This window comes from Triturus cristatus, chromosome 1_2 (assembly GCF_964204655.1).
Source record: "Triturus cristatus chromosome 1_2, aTriCri1.1, whole genome shotgun sequence".
NCBI classification, from domain to species: Eukaryota; Metazoa; Chordata; class Amphibia; order Caudata; family Salamandridae; genus Triturus; species Triturus cristatus.
The window spans coordinates 988787256-988814061 of record NC_140580.1 but is presented as its reverse complement, the minus strand read 5'-3'; the positions used below and the strand labels follow the sequence as shown (position 1 = coordinate 988814061).

General features: G+C 44.1%; 1 protein-coding gene across 3 annotated transcripts in view; it reads left to right on the top strand.

Annotated features, from left to right (window-relative positions):
• Positions 1 to 24288: 24288 nt before the first annotated feature.
• Positions 24289 to 26806, top strand: part of TRUB2 (TruB pseudouridine synthase family member 2) — a 38020-nt gene continuing 35502 nt past the window's right edge. The window contains exons 1-2 of one of the 3 annotated variants that reach the window (XM_085611060.1): positions 24289 to 24410; positions 25358 to 25530. In XM_085611060.1, the coding sequence (XP_085467186.1) occupies positions 25392 to 25530 (139 nt within the window). In that variant the 5' untranslated portion in view covers positions 24289 to 24410; positions 25358 to 25391. The other 2 variants (XM_085611071.1, XM_085611080.1) reach the window with 2 other exon arrangements.

Below are 26806 nucleotides of genomic sequence, written 5' to 3'. Positions count from 1 at the left end.
GTCATTATTATAGTACTAAGCTGTCCCACCAGTTACATTGGCCTGCTGATCAAAACTGTTCATCGTATTTTGAGGCGGAAGAGGACGAGCATTCTGGGGAACATTCCCACGCCCTCTACCTCTAGGAGCTTGCTGACCACCTCTACCTCTCACACCATAAGCATTATTCGTGCGCTGCAACAATATAGGACAACTATACTTAAAGTGACCTTCTTGTTTGCAATACGAGCACTGATTGGGACCCACGGGAACACGTGGTTGGGAATACCCGAACCTTTGCGAGTTACTCTGAAACTGTTGGGGTTGTTGATAGTTACTCTGACCTTGCTTATAGTTATTCTGATCCCCACGTGGCGGGTAAGCCTGCTGTAAAAGAACCATCGTCTTTAACTCTTTTGTTTTCTTGTCTGCTCTATCCTTCTCATCTTTATCCCTATTTTCGTAATACTGTGCAGTAGCCAGTATTTGCGCTGATGAGGAAACAGCCCAAGAACTCTCTGAATCTTTTAATTTCTTACACAACTCGGGAAGCAAATTATGCACAAATTTATCAACAAATAACCGTTGACCACCTTCCGTACTCATGTCTTGACCACTGTGGTCGATAAATGTTTCTTCAAACCTAGTGAAGAAATCAGACACTGTTTCGTCTTTCTTTTGTTTGCATGCGGATAATTTATCCCAATTTACACGCATCGCCGGCATTAAAGTCTTCATGTAGGTAATAATTCTACCAGGGAGTTCTGCTACTAAGGGCTCAGGTTTTGCACCACCAACTTGTGCAGTGTCTGTAGCAATGATATTAGCCCATGTGCCACCTAGTTCTGCGACATGATCTGCATTACGAATCAACCCCCACAAAGGCTGCGGAACAATGTTCCCGAACAACATATCTATGTCAGCTAGGTTCATGACACACGATTCTGCAGTCTGTGATAACTCCTTATAATATCCTGCAGGATTTTTACGGGGGTCAGGCAATGTCTGCTTAAGGGCTAAAACTTCTGATCGCTTCCAAGGAACATGTACCCAAACACGCTGAAAATATGGCTGAACAGGTGGGTTAGCATTTAAATCACCAGGTCTCCAAACTGGGGGAACCTCCCGCATTGGATATTGGCGCGCTTTCACCTGTTTCCCCACAGGGGGCTCTTGGTCAAACAACGACTGATGACAATCCCCATTCCTGAAGGACAACAATGTTGTGACTGCTTTCTCGACATCGGCGCCCACAATCGTGCCTTTTCCAAAATCAAACCATACATGACACAACTCTTGTGGGCTTGAATCTAGACCATGATCTTCCAATTCCTCACAGAGGAATTCACACATTTTCTCAAAAACGTACCTCTGTTTTGGTGCTTCCCATTGATGAAAAACATTTACAACAGACTCCACATCATATCTTGAAGGAAAAACAATCCATCTACGTGCCATGCGGTCTAAAACTTCTTTCTCTCCAGAATCAGGCAGCTGACTACGCAACTGCTTACGTTGGGAACCAGGGGTCGTACTAGGTGACCCAAAGAGAGGCGATATAAAGCTAGTGACCGCACTAGCTATTCGTTGTCGTGTAGAAGGAGAAGTTGAGGCAAGAACAGGGGGAAAGATAGAGGGAAGAAAAAAGGATGCAGATACAGGTACAGGGGTCGTATCAGGAAGAGCGCCGAGGGAGGCAGCTGATGTACTAGGTAAAGTTGCAGGAAGCGCAGAAGAGATAGGGAGCGAAACCGGCGGCCCTTGAGAGGGCTGCGCCGTAGGCATAGGAGCCGGCTGAGGAGGAGCTGGCGGCTGCAGGAAGGCTTGCGGCAAATTAACTGGAGGCTGTACATTTAAAGGTTGCGGAGGTGCTGTAGCACTCTGCGCATACGGGGGTGGCAAACTCAGCAAATTTGACATTAGGGGATCTTTCTCCTTTTCTTTTGACGCATCTTGCTGAAGGGGCGGCAAAACTGGGTAACATTTATCAATTACTAGTTCATGTTGCCTGCGCAACTGCTCATTCATTTGCTCGTCCTCATTATCTTTAAACTGCAAAGCTGCTTGCATTATCGACATACCTTTCTCTCTTTTACTTTTCTTTGCTAATTTAATTTCTTTCTGTTTGGCTTCCTTTCGCCATAGGCGGAAAGAATCAAACATCGCCGGCCGGGCTTTCTTTTTAAATAATTTAACTTCTAAGTTATCTAGGATTTCTGTGTCGAAACTACCATTTTGGGGCCATTTTAAGACACCATCCTTCCTGGTGTACCGGATCCATACTTCATTATACGTAATGGGGCCCACACCATGTTTCACATAAAGCTCATAAGTTGGAGTTCCAATTGGAGAAACCGGACACGAATCCTCCAATCGGGAGTCCCTATTACAACCCAAACAAAACAAATTTCCAAATATACTAGAACCAGGCATCGTCGCTTACTAGTCTAGTTTCAAACTTCAAAGGATTATCGAATACGATAGTCTCGTGAATACACGAGTCCTTCGGCTTTGGCACTTGCAAATTCCAAATCAAAGCGATCCCAAAGGGATACCAAACTAAGAACCAAACTAAGAACTGGGAGACGCTCCACTTATACTTAACTGAGGTATCGATGACGTCACCAGAAGACTCGTTAAATCGTTTCGCTTTACCAAATCATCAAGGGTCCAAAACAGGGCGATAGTCAGGGCAGCAGTCCTTGGTAGCCGTCGGGACGCGGAGAACCTCGCAGTAAAGACTTTCGGACCACGTCGACATGCAGGGGTCGATGAAGTGGCGGCCTTCCTCCAGAATTTTCACACGAAGCTCCTCACGAACCTCTGGCTTGGACCGGTACCGCTGAAATCGCCCTACGTTGGGCGCCAACTGAAGTACTGGGTTTTTCAGAACCAACCCAGCGGTGCCAGGGGACACACCCGAAGACTTCGAGTTCTTCCTGTTTCAGACTACAGAAACACAGAGTCTTCTAGGTGAAGTCAAAGATCGTATTTATTGGCTGCAGACCAATCACAGGTATCCAAGAAGTACAACACGATGTATGTTCTCAGGAGACTGCTCCAAAACAAAAAACAGTCTTTTCTTATATACAAAATATTACGCTCTGGGCAACACCGCCCCCATTTTACAAGTGGTCATTCACATATTTTCGCTTCAAAGAAACAGCAAAGTCATGATGACAATCCCACATTTCAGCTCGGTCAGCCCACAATTATTTACCCAGCAAGGCTCAGAACCTTCATCAGATTTCAACGGACCCCAATAAACGGACACCTCCTCCTCGTAAAGTAAGCCATAAAGTAGGAAACAGAGTCAGGTGTGAAAGAGATTAGTCAGGGTTCGTGTGGGAAGAACGACTTTATGATGTGTCAGGCCCTGATGCTAATCCCATTTGGCCGAAGTAAAAGGAACCGGCCGGACATGAATGACCTCGGGCATTGGAGTCAGTTCGCACAGGTCACAAAGAAGTCATCAGAAGGTGTACGTGTCCTTTAGGCCTAGGCATGGCCTTAGTGCACAGCCTATGTGAGGGCAACCACAAAATGGCTACCGCTCTAAAATGGAACCCGAGGGTACGATATGTAGTACCGTATACACGGTGAATTCATCGGTAAAACATGACGAAAACACTCATACATACCGCGTTACTCATTTGCGGTCCGCTGATACCAAAATCGGCATGGTGGGACCATGCCACCGACATGGTTCCAAAATTTACAGTACCACACCAAGTCTCCTCTGCTGTTCAGAGGCTCCGCGCCAGAAGACGCGCTATGGGGTCAAGGTACGGGGAGCCGGTGCTGTTTCCTTGTTCGTCGCCCGAGTATCAATGGCGCATGCGCCCAAAGTAGTTCTAGTAGCGCGACGCGCTACGGCAAAGAATGTTTTCTGTAAATGGGCTCCAAGCCCGGTGATGTTTCCGTCTGCAAGAATATCCGTGACGGTCTCTCAATACGAGTGGATTTCACTCGTCAGCTTACTTTCGGTCCTAAGGGAAATCAGGAAGTGTTCCGAGTGGCAAGCCCCGCGTTCCCAGTGGGCGGAGCTTAAATAAGCCAATCCCGTTGCGCTCCCAGGATTGTGGGAGCGGTAGTTCTGTCTCCCGATCTCATGGGAGATGTAGTTCCAAATCCCCCCTCCACATTCATACCATGCGTTATATGCCTCATCTAGAGCGTCTCCTCACCCTAGACCTGACACTATCATATACATTTTCACCAGATTTCCAGACAGCTTTTGGTCTGCAGAAACAGAGGTCCCATTGCATAGTCATAGTTTCATCAGCAGCACAAGTACCACAGTACCAAGGCAAATCTCCTTTCATGTTTCGACAACCCACACTCCAATGACCTCTTTCACACACAACAAAGCTTCTTCAAGTTTGTAGCTATCAATGGTGCAACAGGTGAAGTACTGGGGCCCAGAGCTGTGAGCGGTCATTTGGACCCCAGTTATCCATTTATTTTATTCTACAATGAGTAAGAAGGTGCTGTTTCCATGCTTGCATTAGTGCTCATGTTACACTTGCTACACCTCTGAGCTACTACACATAGCCTGATGCCAGAAAAGTGCACAGACTCCGGGACATCATCCAGTGACAAACATCCTAATAGACTACAACTGTCAATACATCCATTATGCTAGCAGCTCTCACTCCTGTCTCACACCAGAAATCCTGATCCCTTTTAAGCCATGGACAAACTTCCAAGGCACCCCTTGCAAAGTGAGCATGTCCTCACTAGTAAGACGTCTTCAGGACATGAGCGTTCTTCATCTATTCCAATTATGTCTCTCTTCTTATGTCACCAACGCTCTTCTATATCACCCCTTTCTCTTAATCCCACCCTCTACCTAATTCTACATCTTCCTCTTGCTATCTCACCTGTCACTACCCCACCTGTTAACCTCACTTCTCTCAATTTACACCTATGTACCCTACTCCTCTACACCTCTTTCACAAACAAACCTCTCTACCACAACGGGTGGCTATTTCTACATCTCTAACTCTCTACCCCCATCACAATCTCAACTTTGTCTATACCTCATCCCTCTACCTGACCCTCACCTCTGTGTTTCCATCTCATATCCTTTCAGCTCTATTCTGTGTATACTGCCTCTGTAAAGCTCATCTTTCTCTTCACCTCACCTTTCTGCCTATTTCTTTCTCCATCTCTCGCTATTCCTTATCACTCTCAGCTCTCTCTCTACCTCGCCACACTCTACCTCACTTCTGCTGCTACCACATTTCTCTCTCCATCTCACTTTTTATGTTGTCAGACCTTATGCGATCAAAAGAAAAAGAGATTTCACATGTACTACTGAGAGAGGGGCTTACCCACAAGTTGTTGCCTTGAATCCAGCATTTGTTTAGGCAGATGTTGTATGCTCCCACTGAAATTGTGCTTGTATTGTACTTTTTGACTTTGTGGGAAAGCGTATGCTCACTACAGTAGGACTTAATTGGTTATGCAGGCAAGCTACTGGTCAAGACCTTAGGCCTGATCTGTTTACTATGAAAAGTTTTTAATAAAGGAAGTAGGCCTGGCATATTTATTGTGAAAAGTATATGTTAAAGTAATGCAATTAACCCCTTCCATGCTCATGACGGAACGATTCCGTCATGAGCATCGGTTGAGCTGTGCTCATGACGGAACCGTTCCGTCATGGCCCCGCCCGCGCTCGAACCCTTCAGCACCGCGGGGGAATCCGCGCAGCGCTGAAGGGGTTAAAGGTGGGTTGTTTTTGTTGTGTATTAAAGCCTGAAGAGAGGTATTTTGTTACATGGAATCTCACTGATTACCGTAGTACCTAAGGGTTTTAGTAACCCCTCTGACAAAACGTGGAGATAGAAGATTTGCACTTCGAAAGTCCTTGTTAGGCCCTCTCAGGAGAGATAGTATTTTTCTTTGCCAGTTGTATTTGTGTATATATTTGTAATTTTATAACTGTATGACTGATGATTACCTTGTAGGAAAGCTTATTCTCAATACAGTAGGCCTGAGTTGGGTACTGTGACAAGCCAGTGATAAAGGCTATTAGCCTGATTGGTTCTTTAAATAAAGTTGTGTCCAATGCCATAGATGTGATCTGTTAATTATGAAAAGCTATAACAAAGGCTGTAGGCTTGGCTTGTTTATTGTGTAAAGCATATATTAAAGGTAACATATTTTTAACAGTGGATTGTTATCACACTTTGGCTTTGGTATTGGTCACCCACACTAGACATAACCTGCAAGTTGAACAGGCACAATGTGACAATCCTTTTATGACCTTTAAAAAGAGGGTGTATATTGTTTGGCATAGTGTCATTTTCTACATATTTGTAATTTTACACCTGTATACATGATGATTGCCGGCTTATGCATACTTCAGTAGACCTGTGTTTGTTAGTGTCAAGACAATGGTAAAGAATATAGGCCACATTGTTTAGTTGGGAAACGTTATATCAGATTCCAAAGTTCTGACCTGTTTCTTATGAAATTTGTGATAATAACCAGTAGGCCGGAGGTATTCTGAAAAACACGTGTTAAAGGCGATAGGTTTTTCAGCGTGGATTGGTTTTATACTGTAGTAAAGCCTGCAGGCAGAAATTTGGTTAAATGGAATCAGACACATCACCGTAGTAGGACAAGGTTTACCAACTTGAAGAAAACCCTGCGGATAGAAGATTTTTGTATGATAATCCAAAGGGATGGTATAATATTTTGACAACAATAATTGTGTATGTATTCGTTATTTATTCGCAGTATACCTAATGTTTGCCTTGTATGAAAGCTTATGCTCTATACAGTCGGTCTGAGTTGGTTATGGTGACAATCCAATGATAAAAGCTTTTGACCTGATTGTTGGCAAAGTTATTTCAAATGCCATATGATTTGTCTGGTGTGTTTATTATGAAACGTTTGGACAAAAGCAGTGGGCCTGATTTATTTGTTATGCAACACATATTAAATTAAAGTCAATTGGCCTTTAAGGGTAGATTACTATTTCATTGACTTAAAGGCTATTTTATAACGTTAAATCTCACAGATTAGCATTGTAGGGAAGGGCTCTGGTGTTGATTAACCCCTTTGACAAACCCTTGAGGGTTGGAGGTATGGAGAAGATTTGTACTGCAGTCATTCTTGCTAGTATTTCTCCAGAAGACCTGACAGGCTTTGTTGTCTGCCAGATTCATGTAATCAAAAGCCTGAATCAAAATCATACCTATATATAACTAAATATACATGTACATATGCAGAGGGGTTTGGGACATCCCTCTTTTGTCATTAGTCTGTGTATCATTTATACTCTGCTTCTATCCAAGACAATAGAACAATGAGTTAGCCCACCTCAGCCATTGTCTATCTTGCTCTGCAGGAGATAGCATTTGACTGATCACAATCGCACATCTGCCTGAAAATGAGTGTGCTTCAATGCAAGGGCTTGAGAGCCAATCCTTCAGTTTCCAATTTTCTCCTTTAATAGTCTGGGTTTAATTTCTTCCCTTCTCCTCTATTTATTGTAATTTCTTAGATCATACTATAGCCCCTTAGACATTGCTAATAGGCAACTTGCTTGCGCATCTGCAGTGCACCACATTGCACACAGCCATTGCATCTTAACCAGACGATCATCATGGAATTGGATTGTCCATAGTGTATCATTGTTTCACCCTTCCAAAATGGACTACACATTGGTTCTAAACATGGCGACCATACTGGAACTTTATAAAATAAAGATACACTATGCACAATATAATTGTCAGAAAGTCACCTGCTTCTTTGTTTAATTTTATTTGTTAATTTTTGAATATTCCTACAATGTTTAGGCAGCAGTATGTTTTCTTTTTTCTACTTGTACTGTTTTATTTTGCCTAAGTTGTGTGTGTATTTTATTGTGATCGTGTACGTAGGAGAAAGCAGGAAGGAGTCAGTGGCTTGATGAATGGATGTTTGAATGCAGGGATGAGTGGCAGAATGCATGTATGATGACTTGTTAAGTGTCTAAACCTATCACTGACTGAAGCCAAACCTTGGTAACATATAAATGATACTCATTCTTTAACTTCTCCCCATATTGCATACATTTTCCAAAGAGTTTATGCCCTCAAGCATTCTTATTTTGTTACCACTTCTGGGGCCAGGCCCCCAAAAATATATTGCCCTGGCTACGGGCCTGGGAAACCCTCCCCATTCATCATCTATGAGTCTGTCGAGATTGCCCTCCCACTTGTCTCTAAGGGCCTGGAACGTCAGGAAGCTATTGGGTACAAGGTGTTATACACTGCTGATATGGCATGCCTGTGCAGAGTGGAGCAAAGCACCCTGAATTCCAGGGGGCTCTACTCCAGGAGCTACTTGATGTGACCTATACTTCCTCAGATGAGGTGTCGGATTTTAATTTACCGCAAGTATTTACTCACCACCATTTCATATTCCGCCTGGAGAATTTCACAGGGGATCGGGTCCCTTGTAGTCCACACATCCCCAAGCTTCAAGAACCCCAGAAGATTCCATTTGGTCTCCCCCTTGAATCCTTGCAGTGGCACCAGTGCGTCGGACTCCTAGAGGGGGGTTTCCAGCTTGAGGATGCCCTGCCATCCGATACACTTCGTAGCCCTTCCCTAAAGTCCAATTACCATGGCTGTGGGAGGGGGGCAACTGTGCCCAACACCCCTTATCGTATAACTGCTTAATGTAGCTCCCCTGTGCCATTGCTCTCCGATCCGCTGCCAAAGAAGGTTCCCTCTGCTCCGCAAACGACCAAGCATTGACAACTAATGTGTTGCCCAGTAATACAGACGGAGACCAAGGAGAGCGATACTCATATCAAAAACATTCCTAGTCAAAACCGACATCACTGTCCTGTGGTTTCTGCCATCCCACTTGTTTAAAGAAACCATCTGGCACCTTAAACAGGGAGTTCTGCAGGGCCTACAAAAATGCGGGAGAGTAGATCATTTTGCGGAGTGCTGCACGCCCTAGCAGTTACAACTGTAACTTACGCTATCGACCCACGTTCCTCCCATAGTCCCCGAGAAGCCAGTCCAGGTTATTACCGTAGATTAGCTGGCAGTCCCCAGTAATGTAGACATCTAGGTATCTGAATCCTTGTTCCTCATCAGGAACCGGACAGCTCCAGCTGTCCCTAGGTAGCCATTCCGCAGACAGGTACAGACAAGACTTGTCCTAGTTAATGCGCAACTCAGAGTAGAAGCCAAAAACGTCCAAAATCTCCAGTACCTTTTGATGGAGTCTTCTGGCTCAGCCAGATAGAAAAGTATGTCATCTGCATACAGCGAGACAATGTCCTCTCACTTGTGTTACTGGCGGAGTCCGCGCACCAGGGCACACCTACAAATCCAGCTGGCCACCGGTTCCATGGCTATTGCAAAGAGAAGCGGGCACAGCGGGTAACCTGCCTCGTCACAGTCTCCAATGCAAGCCTGTCAAAAAGCGTGTTGTTGCCCTGACACGGGCTGTGGGGCAGGTGTACAATAATCAAACCCAAGCGTAAGGACGGCCCAAAGCCAATTCTCCCAGTACAGCCATGAGATAAGGCCACTTCAATGAGCCAAATGCCTAAGCAGCGTCCAGTACATGCAGGGTTGAGGGTTCCCGCAGACAGCCTTTGCATCAAACATCCGAAGAGGCATATAAGGTTGTGCGCGGTGCACCTGTAGGGCATGAAGTGAGATTGATCCGGGGCCACGATGGTGTGGGTTATTGGCAGCAAGCGATTTGCCACGACCTTCGCCAGGACCTTAGTCTCGATGTCGAGGAGAGAGATCCGCTTTCTGATGGGCCAGCTCCCGGTATTCATCCCTCACGACCTGAATGCCGGCTGCTAACTCCTTGTTGGGGTGCACCACATATTGAAATCCCAGTCAAAATGCTGCTCTTTTGTCTCCCTACTGGCTCGACCCCTCTCACTCTTCTAACTCACCGTAAGGGCTATCAACTGGTAACATACAACCATTTTATAGGCCCCCCACATTGTGGTCCCTAATTCTACCGAACCCTCATTGTCCTTAAAGTAGGCCACCATGGCATGCTGCAGGTAGTGCTATGAGGACCGCTCCATAAGGATCCAGCATTCACCCCTGGCCTGCAAGCCTTACCGGGCAAGCAACGTGCATGGTCAATGGTGATCGGTCCAAGCCCCCCCTGGGTCAGATACGGAACATTCCTGCATCTACTTATTTGCCCTAATAAGCACAGTCCCGGGCACACGTAGTGGGGGTAAGACAATGGTATTTTTAGTTCTTTTAGGATCAAAGTTGCTGCGGTCGACACCAGTATAATGTTCAAAGTCATTTAATTAGGTAGACACAGAATAACATCAAAAACCAGCCCTGAGAGTGAGGTCTGTTTCTATTTCTAGTTCCTGGAGAAGATTCTCCATATTGGTGGGTGTCTCGTCTGAGTCAGTGAGGGATAGGAGTAGATGTGTGTCCTGGATGTCCCTGATACTTTGTACACAAGTTGAGTTGTCAGTACAAATCTTCCTAATATTCCTTGTGGTGGGTGCAGTACCACAGAAGTGTCTCTTAATCTTCAAATTCCTAATGAATTTGAACAGGTCAATTTTGTGTCTGCAAGTGTCCCCTTGTTCATGTGGGTTAAAGCTCAGACCTCTGCTTAATAGAGAAGTCATACCACTGTCAAGGTTTTGGGAGGAGAGGTTGACTACTTGTATGCCTGAATCTGCCTGGTTTATTTGTTCCTCCCGTCCCCGGACCTCAGTTTCTTTTTGTACTCTTCTGAGTCCTGCCCTCTTCCCTCTACGGGTCTTCTGTCTGGGGGTCCTTGCCTTTGTAGCATCATGTTTTCCCTGCGTATTGCTTGAACCTCCTTTTAAAAAAAGGCGATGTTGTTGAGCCTGGTCTGTTCAAACTACTTTCTCGATTTTCACCCTCACTGTCACTGGTTGGAATGGTGTTGAGGGAGGTGGAACTTGATGAGAGAGATTGAGTGTCTGTTCTGGTCTGTCTGTCTCCCTGAGGGGCGGTTGAGACTAGCTTGTCGTATTTCCTGGCGAAGGTGTAGACACGTCCCTCTCTGTAGTCAGCTTCGTCCCTTTTTAGCTGTCTAGATTTCCTGTCTTTGATTTCGTTCTGGTGTTTAGCCAAAATGTTATTTAGGATGACATAATTCTTTCCTGTCACTTCCTGTAGGTCTAAGTCAGCTATTTCTTTCTCGAGGTTGGCTATTTCAATTTGGAGTCTTGATACATTTCGTTCTGCATTCTCTATTAGAATGTTGATCAGTGTGTTAGAGTTCGCATTGAGAGTCTCTTCCCATTTACCTAGTAAATTGTCATCTAGGTCGTCAAATGTAGGGAAGATTTGGGAGCGCAGTCCCCTTGGGACTCTGTTAAGTCTCAAGTACTGCTTAAGGGTGGCACTGTCCCACCACCTAGAGTTTTCTGTCTTCTTCAGTATTTCTAGTTTCATTAATTTTTCTTTAAGACCCTCCTTGTGTAGGGGTTTTTTGCTGGTGGATGCTGTGCTGGTGGTGATCCCCTTTGAAAGGTTGTCAAAAAGCTCTGATGCGACCCTATCTCTATCCATAACCTAATTCAGTTTAGTGGTGTTGTGAGTGTAATATGCTGATGCTGCCCTTCCTGTGACCATAAAGTGAAGTCTAGGAGTAGGGTTTTTAGTGTCAGGAAGATTGGCGCTCAGACTAGTGTGCGTTGTGTGATTGTGTACAGAGTGAGCACGGTGCTGCCAGGTCGGGGGAGTTACCCAATAACCCCCTAAGTGTGTGAGTCAAGGAACCCACACTGAACAAATAAGCACAACATAAGCACGACATTCTAAACCAGCCATCACAGCCATCACAGCATTCTGCTCTAATACTTTTGACACAGTTCTACAGAGTCCATCTGCAGCCAAAAGGGTTCCATCATTTAAAATTCACAAGACACTACATCTCCCCTATATTAAATAAAAGATCACTATTTTTACAAAATATTTATATAGAGAGACATATACATTCAAATCTCTTCAATCAATCTTCTTGGCACTTTAATTGTTCGACCGATCTTGTTCTGGGAGGTGTCATCACCAAAGTACTCCCCCCCCCACCCTCCTAAGTCCAGGATCTGTGTCAACGGCGTAGAAGCAACAGCAGTTATGGATAATTCAGACCCAGTCTCTCTTTCAACTATTAAATCTGATGAATGATTGGTCAAGTGCATGCAATGAGAGGAGTCTTGGGTAATAGACTTCCTAGGGCACCGGACAGTCACCAAATGTCCCTTAGTAGACACATCTTGGAACTGTTCTGCATCAAAAGCAGTATCAGGTTTTATTTTCTGCATGTGTCATACGAGCACTGGCTCTCCTCTCTTAAAGACAATGTTCTTTGCATGTTGTCTTTTGTCAGCATACACTTTCACCTTTTGTTTGTTAATCAAGTCCTTCTCATGAATTGTCATCTCATCTTTTTTTCTCTTATTGGTCCATTGAGGTAACTTGGTATTCATTACTCTCCCAGACATCAAAGTTGCAGGACTTTCACCTGTGGTCGAGGGAGGTGTTGAATGATAAGCTCTCAGTCTCAAGGTAAAATTCAATACAGTTTTCAAATTGAGTTTCTCAAGAGTGGCACGCTGAACTGCTTCCTTTAGTGTACTCATAAAACACGCAACAAGTCTGTTGGCTTGTAGTCACAGAGGTGTGCTCTTACTTTAAAATGTTCCAAGAAATCTCTGAACTTGTGACTGTTGAAAGGCGGTCCATTATCAAACTTCACAATTACTGGAACACTCCATGTCACAAAAAAGCCATCTAGTCTTTCAATGACTTGTTCTTCAGTTGCCGATTAAAGATCTTCAATTAGTGGAAATCGTGAGTATTCATACATAATCACCAATAGATAATGTCCATTGTCATGTGGACCGAAAAAATCAATAGCTATTCTCTCCCATGCATACTTTGAGAGTTTTGACATGTTCAGGGTGTGGTGAATAGTTTTTGTAGAAATGCAATTGCATAAATGACTAGCCTTTAATTCCTTTTCAACCCTGTCATCAAGGTAAGGAAACCAAACTCGATTTTGGAGAGTTCGATTGGTATCAACAATTCCAAAATGTCCTTCATGGGCTACCTCAATTATTTTCTGTTTCAGACTCTCCGGGATCAGGATTCTCAACCCTTGTAATATAACACCTTCATAAGTCATAGACAATACATCCTTGACATTTTTGTACTTTGATATTCACCATCACTAGTGAGCAGTAGAGTGTGTTGGTTTCATGACTGATGTGTAATTATATCCTTCAGCTTTAACATGCCACTATTATGGCTCGTGGCAGTGATAATATGTGCTAAAAAAATGGCAGCTGGTGTGTTGGATTTTACAATAAGATGATAAAGGCCTCAGCTGTCTTGAATGGAGTTCCATGACCTTTTATAGGCACCATGGAAAAGTATTCAGCAGGGTTTTGATCCTTCCCTGGATGATGCACAATGGTATAATCATACTCTTGTAACCATAGTCCCGATTGTTCAATGCGGTGAGGCATTTTGGCCTTTGGAATTCCATATATAGTCAATAAAGCCTGAAGATTAGTTATCATCATACAAGGTTTTCCATACAGTAATACATGGAAATGTTAACAAGCCCATACCACAGCTAAGATTTTTTTCTCAGGTTAGGAGTAAGCACTTTCTGTGTGAGATAAATGTGTACTTGCCTATGCCACAATATGCCTTCGAACATTCAAGTGTCCACTTTGCTGTCCAAGGATAGCGCCTAACCAGACTGTGCTAGCGTCAACAAAACCTCTGTATGAAGCGTCAGATTGAAATATGCCACTTCAGTAGCATTCTCAAGGTCCTATTTAATTTTATTGAAACTTTTCTCAAACTCATATGACCAATGGAATGAAACATTCTTTCTCGACAAGTCTCTAAGCGGAGCACTTACAGTGGCAAAGTCTTGTATGTATGTACCTGATACAGTAACTGGCCATGCCAAGAAAAAAAACACAAAAGGGAAACATCTTGCAGGGGATCAGCATTTGTACTTTAGCAGGATCAGGTGTCATACCTCAATCAGAAAAGATTTAATCAAAGAATTTTAGCTTTGTCTTATGAAACTCACACTTGTCAGCATCCAAAGTCAAACCTGCTTTGGCAAGTAAATAACATACTTGTGCAAGAGCTTTATTGTGTTTCTTTTGTGTAGCTCCGAAAACCAATATGCCATCATGGTAATTGAATGCATTCATGACAGGCAGTATGGTATGTCAAATGACTTCTTGATACAGTTCTGCAGCAGATGACACACTCAAACTTTTTTCGTATCAAAACAGACCATCATGTGTAGAAAATGTTGTAATGTACCTGCAATCTTCTTCAAGTTCAAACTGATGATAGATTTTATTTAAATCAACACAAGAGAAGGCCTTTGCACCATTTAATTGCTTTATCATGTCAGCAATATGTATACCTGGATGTCGTTCTCATTCGATTGCTTTGTTAGCTTGACGCATGTCAATGCATATGCGTACATCTCATTCATCTCATCCTTTTTGGGCACTAACTACTATAATGGGAGAAACCCATGGAGTAGGACCATTGGAATGTTCAATAATATCATCACTAAGTAACAATTCAAGTTCTTTCTAAACAGCTTCTTGAAAACGAAAAGCAATTTGTCTATGTCTTTGAGCAACAGGGCGGACGTCCTCATTAATATGCACCTTCAATTTCATAGTTTTAAGTGTTCCCAAACCATAAAATAACAAAGTAAACTGACTTACTATTTTGTGGTGACCATTCATGTTGTAAATCACAGAAATCAGTCCCAAATCAGTGGCTGAGCTGAAACTGAGTAGACAGGCACTGGACGCTGTGCCTTGAAGAACATGGATGGGGGCTTGTACCTTCATTTTCTTGTGTCATTATCCCTACAAATAAACCTGGACTTTTTCAGGTCATCGATGCAGCCCATGTATACACTTTGGTTTTCGATGGCAAATTTTGAGGTAATTGAGATAATTAATTGCATTTCTCCTCAGGCATAATGTTTATTGACCCACCACTGTTGATAACGACCATTAACTTTCAGTGTAATTTTAGGACAATGTATGAATGACTTTGGTGCTTTGTCATGTCGATCTTTCTTTGACTGTAATTTTTCTTCACAGGCGGCTAGCCCAACATGTGCTCGCTTTCCTGAGGTAAACATCAGCATGGTACAATCATTTTCTTTACTCTCACTTGGCAGCGATACAGAAAAACTGGTTGATGATGATTTAGACGACGATCAAGGTCATTCTGTGTCGATTTGTCTTAGCTGATGTCAGCGCTTGGACTTGTGGGTATGTGTCGAACGTTGCTTCTGAAACATTTCAGCAGCCATTTTGTTTTCCTGCAATGATGCACTTGCATTTCTCAGAGCTTTGCAAACTGTAACAAAATGTTTCTCCTTCCCACAGCCTTTACAAATCTGTCCGAAAGTGGGACATTTACCTTAGTGTGGAATCAAACATCCACATCTAAAACACACTTCTTTTTACAGGTAGACATCACCTTGAGTCCTTCAGTCTTTGGCTTCAGCTTACTTTTCACACTCATGACAGATTCGTTAGGGGCCCTCCGGCCTCCATGTCGGCAGCTTGTCTATCGGCACGCTCATCAGCTCTGGTAGCCATTAACACTCGCTGCAGACTAAGAGTTTCTCTCAGCATTCGTCATCTAAATGAATCAGACAAGCATCCATCAATAACTCTCTTTACGATTTCTTTTACACCATCACCAGATAGATTTTTGAGATACCTGATAATCTTTTTGTTACCAGTCTCTTCAAGTGCATTGATGAAATCATCCAATGTCTCTATCCAAGCAGTCCATCTATCGCAAATATTTTTCTTTTTAGCGGTATCGAACAGAGGTGGTGGCTTCAGGAAACCAGTGTGGAACACCATGGCTTGGATTATGTGACTTAGCAGCGAGGCCTAGCAACGTGCTGGCCTCAGGATCATCCTTAATGGTAGCTGGAAAGGTGACTTCCTTCTCTGCCAGCTGAAACATTTCACTATTCTGAAGATATTCGGAGAAGGTGGTGCTAGTCGCACACCTGTCAAACGCAACCCCTGTGCTTTAACTGGGTTGTGGCCCCTGTCACTGAGGTCGTACCGGCTCACTTTACTCAGGTTCTCATGAGTAAATAACTGTTTTATTCTTAGGCGTCTCTTTTTGCGCTCTTTATCTTCACTACTTTCTAATTACAATGTTATCTTGCACTTTGTGATTATTTTATTTTGGGGGGGGGAGGGAGTTTTATATAGCGCAAACTTGATCAGAAGGTACCAGGTATCAGAGCGCTTTACAAGAGCATCAGTTGCATTACACAAGGACACATTCATTTTTGTTAGGCACAGGGAGATTAAGTGATTTGCCCAGAATGTTGAGCGTCATTGCCGAGACTTGAATCCGGTTTCCTAGATTTGAGACCGACCTACCAAGCCCTTAGGCCACATCCTCTCCCCTTATTAATAGCTGCTCTTTGAAAACCTGGTTGTATCTGCCTTTAACGTTCAGTTTACCCTCCGGATTACATATGATTGTATATTGCGTAGCAGCGCTGTACCTCTACTTATGATCTGACCAACAGGTTCTTTGTTATTGATACGAAGATTTCTTTGCAATGCTTTTGTAATTTTTCAACTTCTTTGATGCGACTGGATTTGCGCTTTCACTCTACATGCTTTAAGCATCAGTTCCTCACTTCAACTGCAACACGTGGCATGCACAGGCAGTTTGCTTGGACCATGACAAACTCTCTGAGAAAGCACTGTCGATCTTCGGGTTACGTATCCCCACCTCGTTGCCGGTTGTAGCGTCCTCCCCAGCCTGGGTACCCGCAAAGGACTACGCCACACATGGAGCTTAGTAATATAAGCCTTTATTCTTCTGCTTGTAACCGCAAATTCAACATTCTAAACCAGCCCTCAGTGCATTCCGCTCTAACACTTACGTCACAGGTCTACGGAGTCCATCTGGAGCTAAAAGGGTTCCATCATTTATAATTTTAAGACACTACAGTCCCCATGCATGTTTCACTGTTCATCACATACACTGAAGAGAGCTCTACCCATTTCCTGTTGACAGCATCTGCAACTGGCTCAGACTGATTTTCTGTGTCAACTAGGAGTTGGAACCTGTTTTTGATTTGAGAATAAATTCTGACGGCTCTTTAATATCCTCAATTACGATACCTCGGATGGAGAAGCACTTGGCTTTGCAAAAACATTCAAAGCCTGTTTGCATTGCCTTAGAAGACGATGAAGATCAGGGTCTGGCTCTTTGGTGGTGACAATTGGTGCACTTTGACTTTCTATACAATAAGGAGAAGGAGGTGCTTTGGTGGCTATCAGGTTATTCACTCCTGGTTTGCGCCTGCCGCAATCTCTACAGACTATTTGAAACTTTCCATTTTTTTTGCAGTTGTGGCACATTTTGTGAGCTTCAGAACAGATCCTAATATTTGGGAAGCAACCCCCATTCCTTTAACTTGGTGACCAGTTAATTGTCTCAATTGGCCTCTGCATCGTTGAATGAAATAAATAGGGTTCACAGTTAAACTAGATCTTTAGCAGAAAGTATGTCATCACTTTGTTTTGTAGACCTCTATATTATGACCTCTCCATTTCTTTGATTTGGTAGATGATGTCACAGCAGTCAGGTTCTACGTATTGCATCAGAAGGCAGATGAGGAGCTTTTAATTTTCAATGCCAAAAGCATCTGTAAATATGTCAAAGCCTTTTATCCAGCAACACTATCTAGGACCAAGATTGTTGATATCAGCTAGAGTGAAAGTTTGTGGCACTCTTAAAGACAATGATTCTGAGGCAGCAAAGATCAGGGGTGTCATTCGAATCGTAGGCATGGAGATGCTTGTTTCTGGAACAACAGGTCATCATGAAACGATCTTTTGGCCATTATGTAGGGAGAGTAATAAATAAAATTTGGAGCCAAAATTGATTCCAGGTAATCATGCAGCACACGTGATCCAAACGGGAAACAGCGTTTACAACGCTGTCAACACAATGCACTTCCATTACAATGCAGTCGTTACAACAACCACGCTGTTTCTGCGCAATCCATTACATCGCAAGTCGTATCAACGACTTGCGGTAGGGGGCGTACAACACCAAGGAATGTGTTGGATTTTAAATCCAACACCTTCCCTGCTGTTGCGCAAACTGGAGTAGAAATAGTAATTGATACTATTCCTAAGTTTAGCGCGACCTCTACAGCAAGTCGTTGAAACGACTTGCAATGTAATGGATTGCGTAGAAACAACGTGGTCATTGTAATGACCACGTTGTAATGGAATGCGTAGTGAAAGCATTCGTTGCAAAGGATCATATTCCTTCCAAACATGCCAATGTTTGTGAATTACAAAAAGTAGTACATTTGTACCCATTCAAGAAGTTCTTCTACAGGTGTAGATTTTCTATTCTTCAGTCACTATACATTTATCTTTCCGCTACAATAAGTGAACAAGTTAGAAGCTCTAAGCGAAATAAGAACAACATGAAAAAGCGACACAGACATGGCCCACAGACAGAACCAACTACCAAGCCAAGAATACAGTTTCTCTATATCCCTGCCTGTCCCACGTGAGCCTGGTGGTTTTCCATAGAAACTCTTGACTATGGACACATAGAACACAACAGCCTGCAGCGGGATCACTTATTTTAAATGTATTTTCATTGCACACACTCTCTCTTCCTTGTCTCTGCTACGAAAAACCTTGAATTTAGGGTTGTCAAATCGGCACATGTGCGCAGGACTCCTTGTTTCCACTTCTCGCTTTTTACAAAAGCATTTTATTAAGTAACCTACGACCTCATATACTAAGCCCAAGGATGACATTTGCACTTTGTGTAGTTTTTAGATCCCACCTGCGACAACGCATGTGCTCTTGCTTGTGAGAGATATTTTGTTCTACTAGGGGCTTCGAGACCACCACTGCTTACCATTTGTTGTTTTCCTTTTCACTCTTATTTGCTGCCTCACAATTGGCCATCATGTACTGGCTTCACTGCCTCTTCTTTCGTGCAGAGCATCGACCAAGTACTGATTGCTTTGTATTGATTAGGGTTCTTCGTCTGCTGCTGCTATGATAGAGGTACTATTTCTTTTTTAGGTCTCGCCTTGCTATTGCGTAAGCGATAGCAAAGCGAGACTATTGTAAGGGGGTTTTAAAAGTGCTCCCAAAAAGCGGATTGCATGGCTAGCACGCGCACAATCACGCGCATCGTGCCGCCATGCAATCCGTTTGGCATCGCACTTCAAAGGGTCCGCTCCCCCGCCTGGAATGCGCTCCCCAGCCCCCGCCAAGCGCGCGCGCCACGCTCCGCCTGGCTTGTTTAATTTAACTACTTAATTCCATTGACAAACATAGCTCTCAAATTTCCCTGGCCCATGTGTGAGCAGCACAGCAAGGCCAGGATTTTGCTTTGCATTTTTTATAAAGCGCGAACTCGACCAAGAGGTATTGGAACGCTTTGCACAAGCACCATTTGCATGACACAAATTCACATTTTTATAGGCACTGGGAGATTAAATGATTTGCCCAGAATCCTCGAACATGGTTCCACATTTCAAAAGTCGGCAGCTCCGGTCCTAACGCCACATCCTCTCCCCAAGAGATCTGCATTCTGGGGGGGAGGGGGGGGGATAGTCCTGTTATTCCATTGTAAAAGCAGGACGACTCCCAGAATACAAAGTAACATACTAGGCTTGCGTGAGGTACTCATGCATTGACATGGGAAACATGAGAGTTCTGCGAATTCTCTTAATACCGGGCCATCAATTTCGCATCTTTCGCCACTTTGACACTTTCCAAAAAGTGTTTTTTGGATCAAATGATCAGCTTTTTATGAAACACTTATCCTCCTCTCAAACTCTAAGCATTCTAAAGCCTGAACAACATAGGCTGAACTACGCAAGCCCTACCACGCATGCCTTAACCACACATGAGCGTGGTTAAGGCAAGGCATTTGCACTGTAGGGCTTGCAGACGGGCGGAAGTAGGAAGAGATCGTGGTGAGGTAGGTGGGACTGGAGGGGGTCGGAGTTATTTTAAGTGGGGCTGGGGGGGTCGGGAAGTTTTGTGGGCTGAGGGTGGGTCGGGGTTGATTTAAGTGTGGCTAGGGGTTGGGTCGGGTTATTTAAAGATGGGGAGGGTCGGGGAAGTTTTTTGGGCTGGTGGGGTGAAGGGTTGTTTTGTGGGCTGGGGGGAGTCGGGGTAATTTTAAGTGTGGCTGGGGGGTGGGTCGGGGTTGTTTTGTGGGCCATGGGTGGGTCAGAGTAGTTTTCTGGGCTGGGGGGCAGGTCAAGAAACTTTTCTGAGCTGGGGTTGGTCGAAGAAATTTTCAGGGCTGGGGGTTTCGGGATAGTTTTAAGGGCAGGGGGGGTTCAGGGTAGTTTTCTGGGCTTGGACGGCAGTTTTAGGGCTCAGGGTGGGAGGCAGGGATGGCAATACTTCTTAGGAATTAGAGAGGCAGTGACGTTTCTAGGGCTTGGGGGTAGTTTTAAGGGATATTGGGAGGGCGGGGGAGCAAAAGTTACTAGGACTGGGGGGTAGTGGGGTAGTTTGGGAACTCAGGCCGGGGGTTATGGCTTACCTGTAAAGTCTTAACCTCAGTTATGTGTTTACCATACATGCCTTAACAACATATGCTTTGTTGTTAAGGCATGTGTGGTAAAAGCATAGTCCATGTTACGATTTTCGTTGTTCAGCCTGCGTGGAACCGGCATGGTGGTAAAAGCATGCGTGGTTCCATCATACAACCGTCTGCATTGTGAAAACAGATGATATCGTTCAGATTGTTAGCACATCTAGTGGGTCTCCTAGCTTCTTCTACTCAAGCGATCTTCCAGCGCCCCCTTCACTACAGGGCGCTCCTGCGGAGCAAGATTCGTTACCTTCATCAGGGTCTGACTTACAACTGCCAAGTCCAGTTGTCTCAAAACGTGAGATTGGAGCTCATGTGGTAGTTGCAACACATGGAAGCGTAGAACAACAGTGCTATATTTGGATTGGTCACAGATGTGGTCATAGAATCTGACGCAAGTGGTTGCGGGTGGGGCGCTAGGTGTGGAGTTTTCCACAGGAGTTCAGTGGTCTTCCTAAGAACTCAGCCTTCACATTAATTGTCTCGAGCTTCTGGCAGGAGCGTTTGCAATCAAGTCCACCTCGACCAAGAAGACCGATATGTTGCATCCTCCTGCCTTGGACAATGTCTCCGCGGTCCGTAAAATCAACAAACTGGGGGGCACCAAGTCACGTCTGTTACCAGAGATAGCCCAGGATTTCTGGCATTATTGCCTTTAACAAAGGATCACTGTGGTAGCAGAATACTTACGGGGCAAGGACAACATTGTAGTGGATTGCAACTCCAGATTCTTAGTGGATCACTGAGATTGGAAACTTAATTCGCAAATTCTCCAACTGATTCAATGGATCCTGGGCCCCTGCCAAGTGGACCCTTTTGCCTCCAGGTTAAATCATCTACTAAAGGAATTTCAGAGCTGGAGACCAGACCCAGTGGCATTATTCACAGATGCTTTACTGCAAGATTGGATGACTTATTGAATTATGCTTTACCTCCTTTCGCTAGGATTTCCAGAGTGGCAGCTCAGGTCAGGAGACAACGAGCAACGCTTGTCCGCGTGACTCCCATATAGAAGACCCAGTTCTGGTTTCTGGTCTATGTAGAAATGTTGAGGACCCATCCTCTCCTTCTTCCAGTGTTTCCAGAGCTTCTGTCAGACCTGCAGGGATGCATCATCCCCTTCTTCTCCAGAATCAACTAACTCTCATGGCCTGGAAAATATCAGGTGACACGGCCATATTGATGGAAACTTGGAGGACACTGCCCGCTTCACATGACAGGCTTGGGCTCCATCCACCCATAAATGATATTCTTAAGCTTGGAGGAAATGGGTGGGTTGGTGCCCTCAATGGAATGTGGATCCTGTGGAAACAGATTAAATTCCTCTCTAAATGTGCCTCTTCTGGGCTCTGTTACAGGTCGGTAAGCAACTTTCAATTAACCTTACCTGCTGGTCACGCTCAAGTGGATGGTAAACCGTTAGGTAAACACCCTTTGGCTTGCTAGTTACTTAAAGGCATTAGAGTTGCTAATCCTCCCAAGCCTTGAAATACTCAATTATGGGATGTGAACTGTGTTTTCTCTCTCTTTGAACAATGGCCCAATAAAGTCTTATTATCTATGAAACAGCCATCAGCCAAATTGACTCTGTTACTATGTCTTGTTTTGTGTAGGAGGGTTTCAGATGTATGAGCACTGGATTCAGTAGGTAGGTTATTTTCTCCTGAAGGTGTACCATTCATTATTTCAAAAAGGATTAAAACCATGTCCAGATGTGTTGAGTATCCAGCATTCCCTCATAATCACTAACTCTGTGTGGTTAAATGTTTAAAAACTTATGATGATCGCACTCTCGATTGTTGTAGGATCCTTTTGATCAACTGTTATCTCTTCAAAAAACTATTAAACCAGTGCCTACCGCGACTTTGGCTCGTTGAGTCAGATGGGTCATGGCGGAGGCTGAGTATTGATACTTCCATGTATGGTGCTCATTCAACCAGAAGGGCTATGACTTCCAAAGCTTTTGTGTTGGGCTCCAGATTGGAGGATATTCTTTGTGCAGCAAATTCAACCATAAGGGCTATGACTTCCAAAGCTTTTGTGTTGGGCTCCAGATTGGAGGATATTCTTTGTGCAGCAAATTGGTTGTCTGACTATGTTAAAACAATTTTCTTAGAAACCTATTTTTCATGCATCCTCTGTTTTGGTTTATCAGCTTTGAACTAGCATAATCTGAGCCTCCGGCCCTGACCTAGAAAAATTCTAGCTTTGCGAAAGAATTTCCAGTTCCATGAAGGACAGATAGGCGAGGATTATCCCACCTGTTTGGGTCACGCAAGTATGTTCTTCTTACAAACATCTTGCCCGACTACATTTGTATATTAACATGACATAGAGACGATTGTTACTGGATGTTTTTTGCCCACCCTTTAGTTGAAGAATAGTTTCAAGTGATGTCTTCTGCCTTAATGTTCGGATCAGAAGCAGGAGTGAATCTAGTTTGGTCAAATGTACCTTGATGGCTATTGGAGCTCCCGCCGTTCCGGATGGAGTGTTGAGGTTCTTCTGGAAGATTTCAGTTTTTTTCCAGTTCCATGGTTCCAGGGATGTTTGTGTTATTGAATGGTTGGACTCTGGATTTTGCAAAGAAAGAGGCAGTCAAGATGGTGCCTCGCTGTTTTTGGGGCTCTGAGAGGAGATGATTGGTGGACTGTAGTGGGGGTTGATTTTGAGACTCATGGGACTTGTAGTGTTTGTTATAACTTTTCTGATGTTTTCATTGGCTTCTGTGCTTTGGGCAGTAAAGAAGAAGAAAGTATAATCTGAGCCTCCGTGTCCTCAATAGAATAAAAAAAAAAAATGTCACAAAGCTAGAATTATGTTAACTCTCAACCAAAAATGCGGAGTTAAGACCACAGGTAGCTGCAGTAATAATGATAAGCTCCCAGTCTCAACTGGTACATGCTCTGCATATCCGTGGTCCACACAAACCAGGTCATCTAACCCTGTAGTAGGCATTTTCATTCACACACTATTCGCCTACACCTAACCATGCCGGGCTACTTTGAATGACTTTGCAGACTGAGGTGATGCTCTGCTCCACCTGAGCACTGCCAATTCTGCACCTTTGCCAATAACTTCTGAATGTCCCTTCTGGACTAAATTTTAGACACCGATATCTTCTTCACGCTCACCGAACTGCGTCACTCGTGAGGCATGCACATGTCACACAGACGCGCATTCCAAACATGGAAATGACACTCATAAGCAGCATCAAAACTTGCCAGCTATGTTAGATAACTATCGCCCGTATTTTAACGGGTCCTTGCCTCTTTTTCTACCCGATTCCAGTCACAATATGAACAGTTGTAACGTATTTTACCGGGGCCTAGTCTCGTTTTCTACCGGATTCCAGTCACGCAACGGAGAGTTGTAACACTTTCTTCACTTTCTTTTGTTACCTCTCGTCACGGGGACCCTCCCTGTACTAGACACAGGCCCAGCCCAGCTCCGCCTTCTCTCCTCCCTTTCGATTAAAGCACTTGAGCGCTCACAGCAAATCAACACTTCAGAATTCTGCTCACAGCAAATCAACACTTCAGAATTCTATGTGCGCACCGAGATTGGCTAGCGGGGCTCCAATCAAGGTCAAGGTAGATGTACCGCCCTCTCAGTGATGACCTCAAGAATACATTTGGCTGTGGAATTCATTGTAGTTGACCCGGAAGTGTTCAAATGAGAGGCATCCGCTGAAACGATCAGTTTGGTTGGTGCATGATGCTGGTATCACGCATCATCCGTGTAAGTAGCGGACAGGTGGTCGTTGTTATTGGGAACGCTCACACTCACTGGAGGTCCTTGGATTTCTAGAACACGTTCAGCTGTCTACCCTATTGTAGATCTATAAATCACACTTCCTGTCTTATTATTTTTAAACCGTGCATATGTGGTGAGGATTGAATAATTAATTTACCGTTTCTCAACAAACTGGTTCCATTGTTAGACAAAATGCTTATGCCGGCCGCTTCGTGCTAGGGCCGTTAGGAGTTGTTGACAAACGGTGAAATTATTGTGGCATGGTGCTAGATGCGCAACTAGAGCCAAATTCCGGGGGGAGGGGGGACTAATTCCAACAATAGGCAGAGGCTCTAAGTAGTGGGTGAAAAAAAACAAAGCCTCCTTAACAAGCAAATGGTCTTTTAAAGACCTGTCAAATACTCGGGTGCGGCTGTGTGTGTGCCCGGGAAGCTGTCTCAGCCCAGGCTGCCACACGACGGGGGCGGGCAGAAGCCCTTTGAGCCCAATGGGCGTTGCGCGCCTGCATAGTGCTGAGCTTGTTCCAAAACACAACGCAACTGTTTCTGGGGCAGCGTGGTATCCCCTTCTTGCGGGGCACCTTGAAGAAAGGTGATGACGCATTTCTGCCACTGGTCCGGTCACAGTCCCTTTTAACACCTCGCTGGAACCGGTGCTTGGGAGTTATCTAAGCTGGAGTATAACCCAAACTGAAGCAATTTTGTAAATGTTTGCTCGATGCACCAACGACAATTTTCATGTATGACCGTTAACATAAAATTGCTCTTGATGCCCATCAATTGGCTCGAGTGGTTCCATATTGACACCAATTACTCACTGATAATGGCTCTTCTATGACCTCCTGTGTTTCAGCATTCCTTGGGTAGCCTTTATAGCTCAGATCAATGCTATGGCACTCTTCCTATTTAAGCTGAAATTTTTTCCCCTTTCAGGTGGTGACCTAGGGTGTCATTTTTTGGCCGTGCCATGACGGGTGTACTTCAGAAAACTGGTTTGTACGCGCCTTCGGTCCGGCGCTCGCTTCAGGGCCTCTTTGCAGTTTACAAACCTCCTGGCGTTCACTGGAAGTTGGTGCGAGATGCAGTGGAAACAAACCTGTTAAAAGGTAATGGGGCAAAAGAGGCGCAAGATAACCTTGTGAGTATTTGGGATGGTGGAAAAACGGTAATCTGCAGCGGGTTGTTGTATAGGCGTGCATTTTATAAACAACCAAGGATAAATTATTTGTTTGAACCTGGTTTATCTTTGAATTATTTAAGATTTTTTTTTTAAAGGGCATACCTCCTTGATTTTTTGCTTGCCGGTGTAATAGCAAAAGCTAAAGTGCATATATCAACTACGAAATAGCTAACACATTACTCCTATCAGCATGCCTCCCGTTCCCCTGGTCACTATTCCTTCCACATTACAACTAGGTTGACATGATTATTATGTTCATATAGCATGCATTACACCAATATGCCCATTACCTCAAAATGGATTGTGCATTCAAATTGTCTAGCCCCGCGTTAGAGTAGCACTCGTCCTGCTAACATAATGGTGTTGCGAGTAATGGTGGCAGAGTAAAGATAAGGTGATGATCAACCTTGTCAACAACCCTCATCAGCCAGGCTAGCTTGAATCCGTTGGCAAAGTGAGCAAGGGACTTTGCCATTGGATTCAAGATAGCCTGGCTGATGAAGGGTGTTACCCAGAAACCGGTCCCGGGATGCTTGATTCGGTTCAGGGAAGACCTGTTTTGGCAGTTTGGGCTGGACTGTTCCCATGAGGCACAGGGTCAAGACTGATTTGCATATAGCTGGGTCTGAACTGTGGTGGCGAAGTGAGCTAAAGAATGATGATGGATTCAACCCAGATCTGTGACTGGGGGTGAGTGTCTGAAAAGTTTCAGTGCTCCATCCATCATCTCCGTGTGTTTGCTTATCATATGGTAAGCATGATCATTCTACATCAATTACACATTTTACAACCGCAGTTCCAAATAACTGCAACAGCACATAAATCATACAAGTGTTCTTAATTGATAAAGGCGAACCCTTCAGGAACTTCCCAGTTTTACATTAGAATAGACGGGCTTCAATGAATGAGAAGATGGGCCATATGCAGGGTATTTGGATGAGCCAATGGATAGGTTTGGGTAGGGGAATATGATGGAAGTACCATGCTTGATATATAATGCTTGTCAAATAGATAGGTTTTGAAAATGACTTCAGAGCTGGTGTATGCTGTGACTTGATGTGTAGAAATGTAACAGTTCTCATCTTATATAATTAATGTATACATTTAGGAAACAGAACTGATTAGATTTAACAACAAAGTAGAATTAATGTCTGAAAGGGGAAAGCGTGAGGAACCTGTGCTAATAAAATGTATTTGGCTTT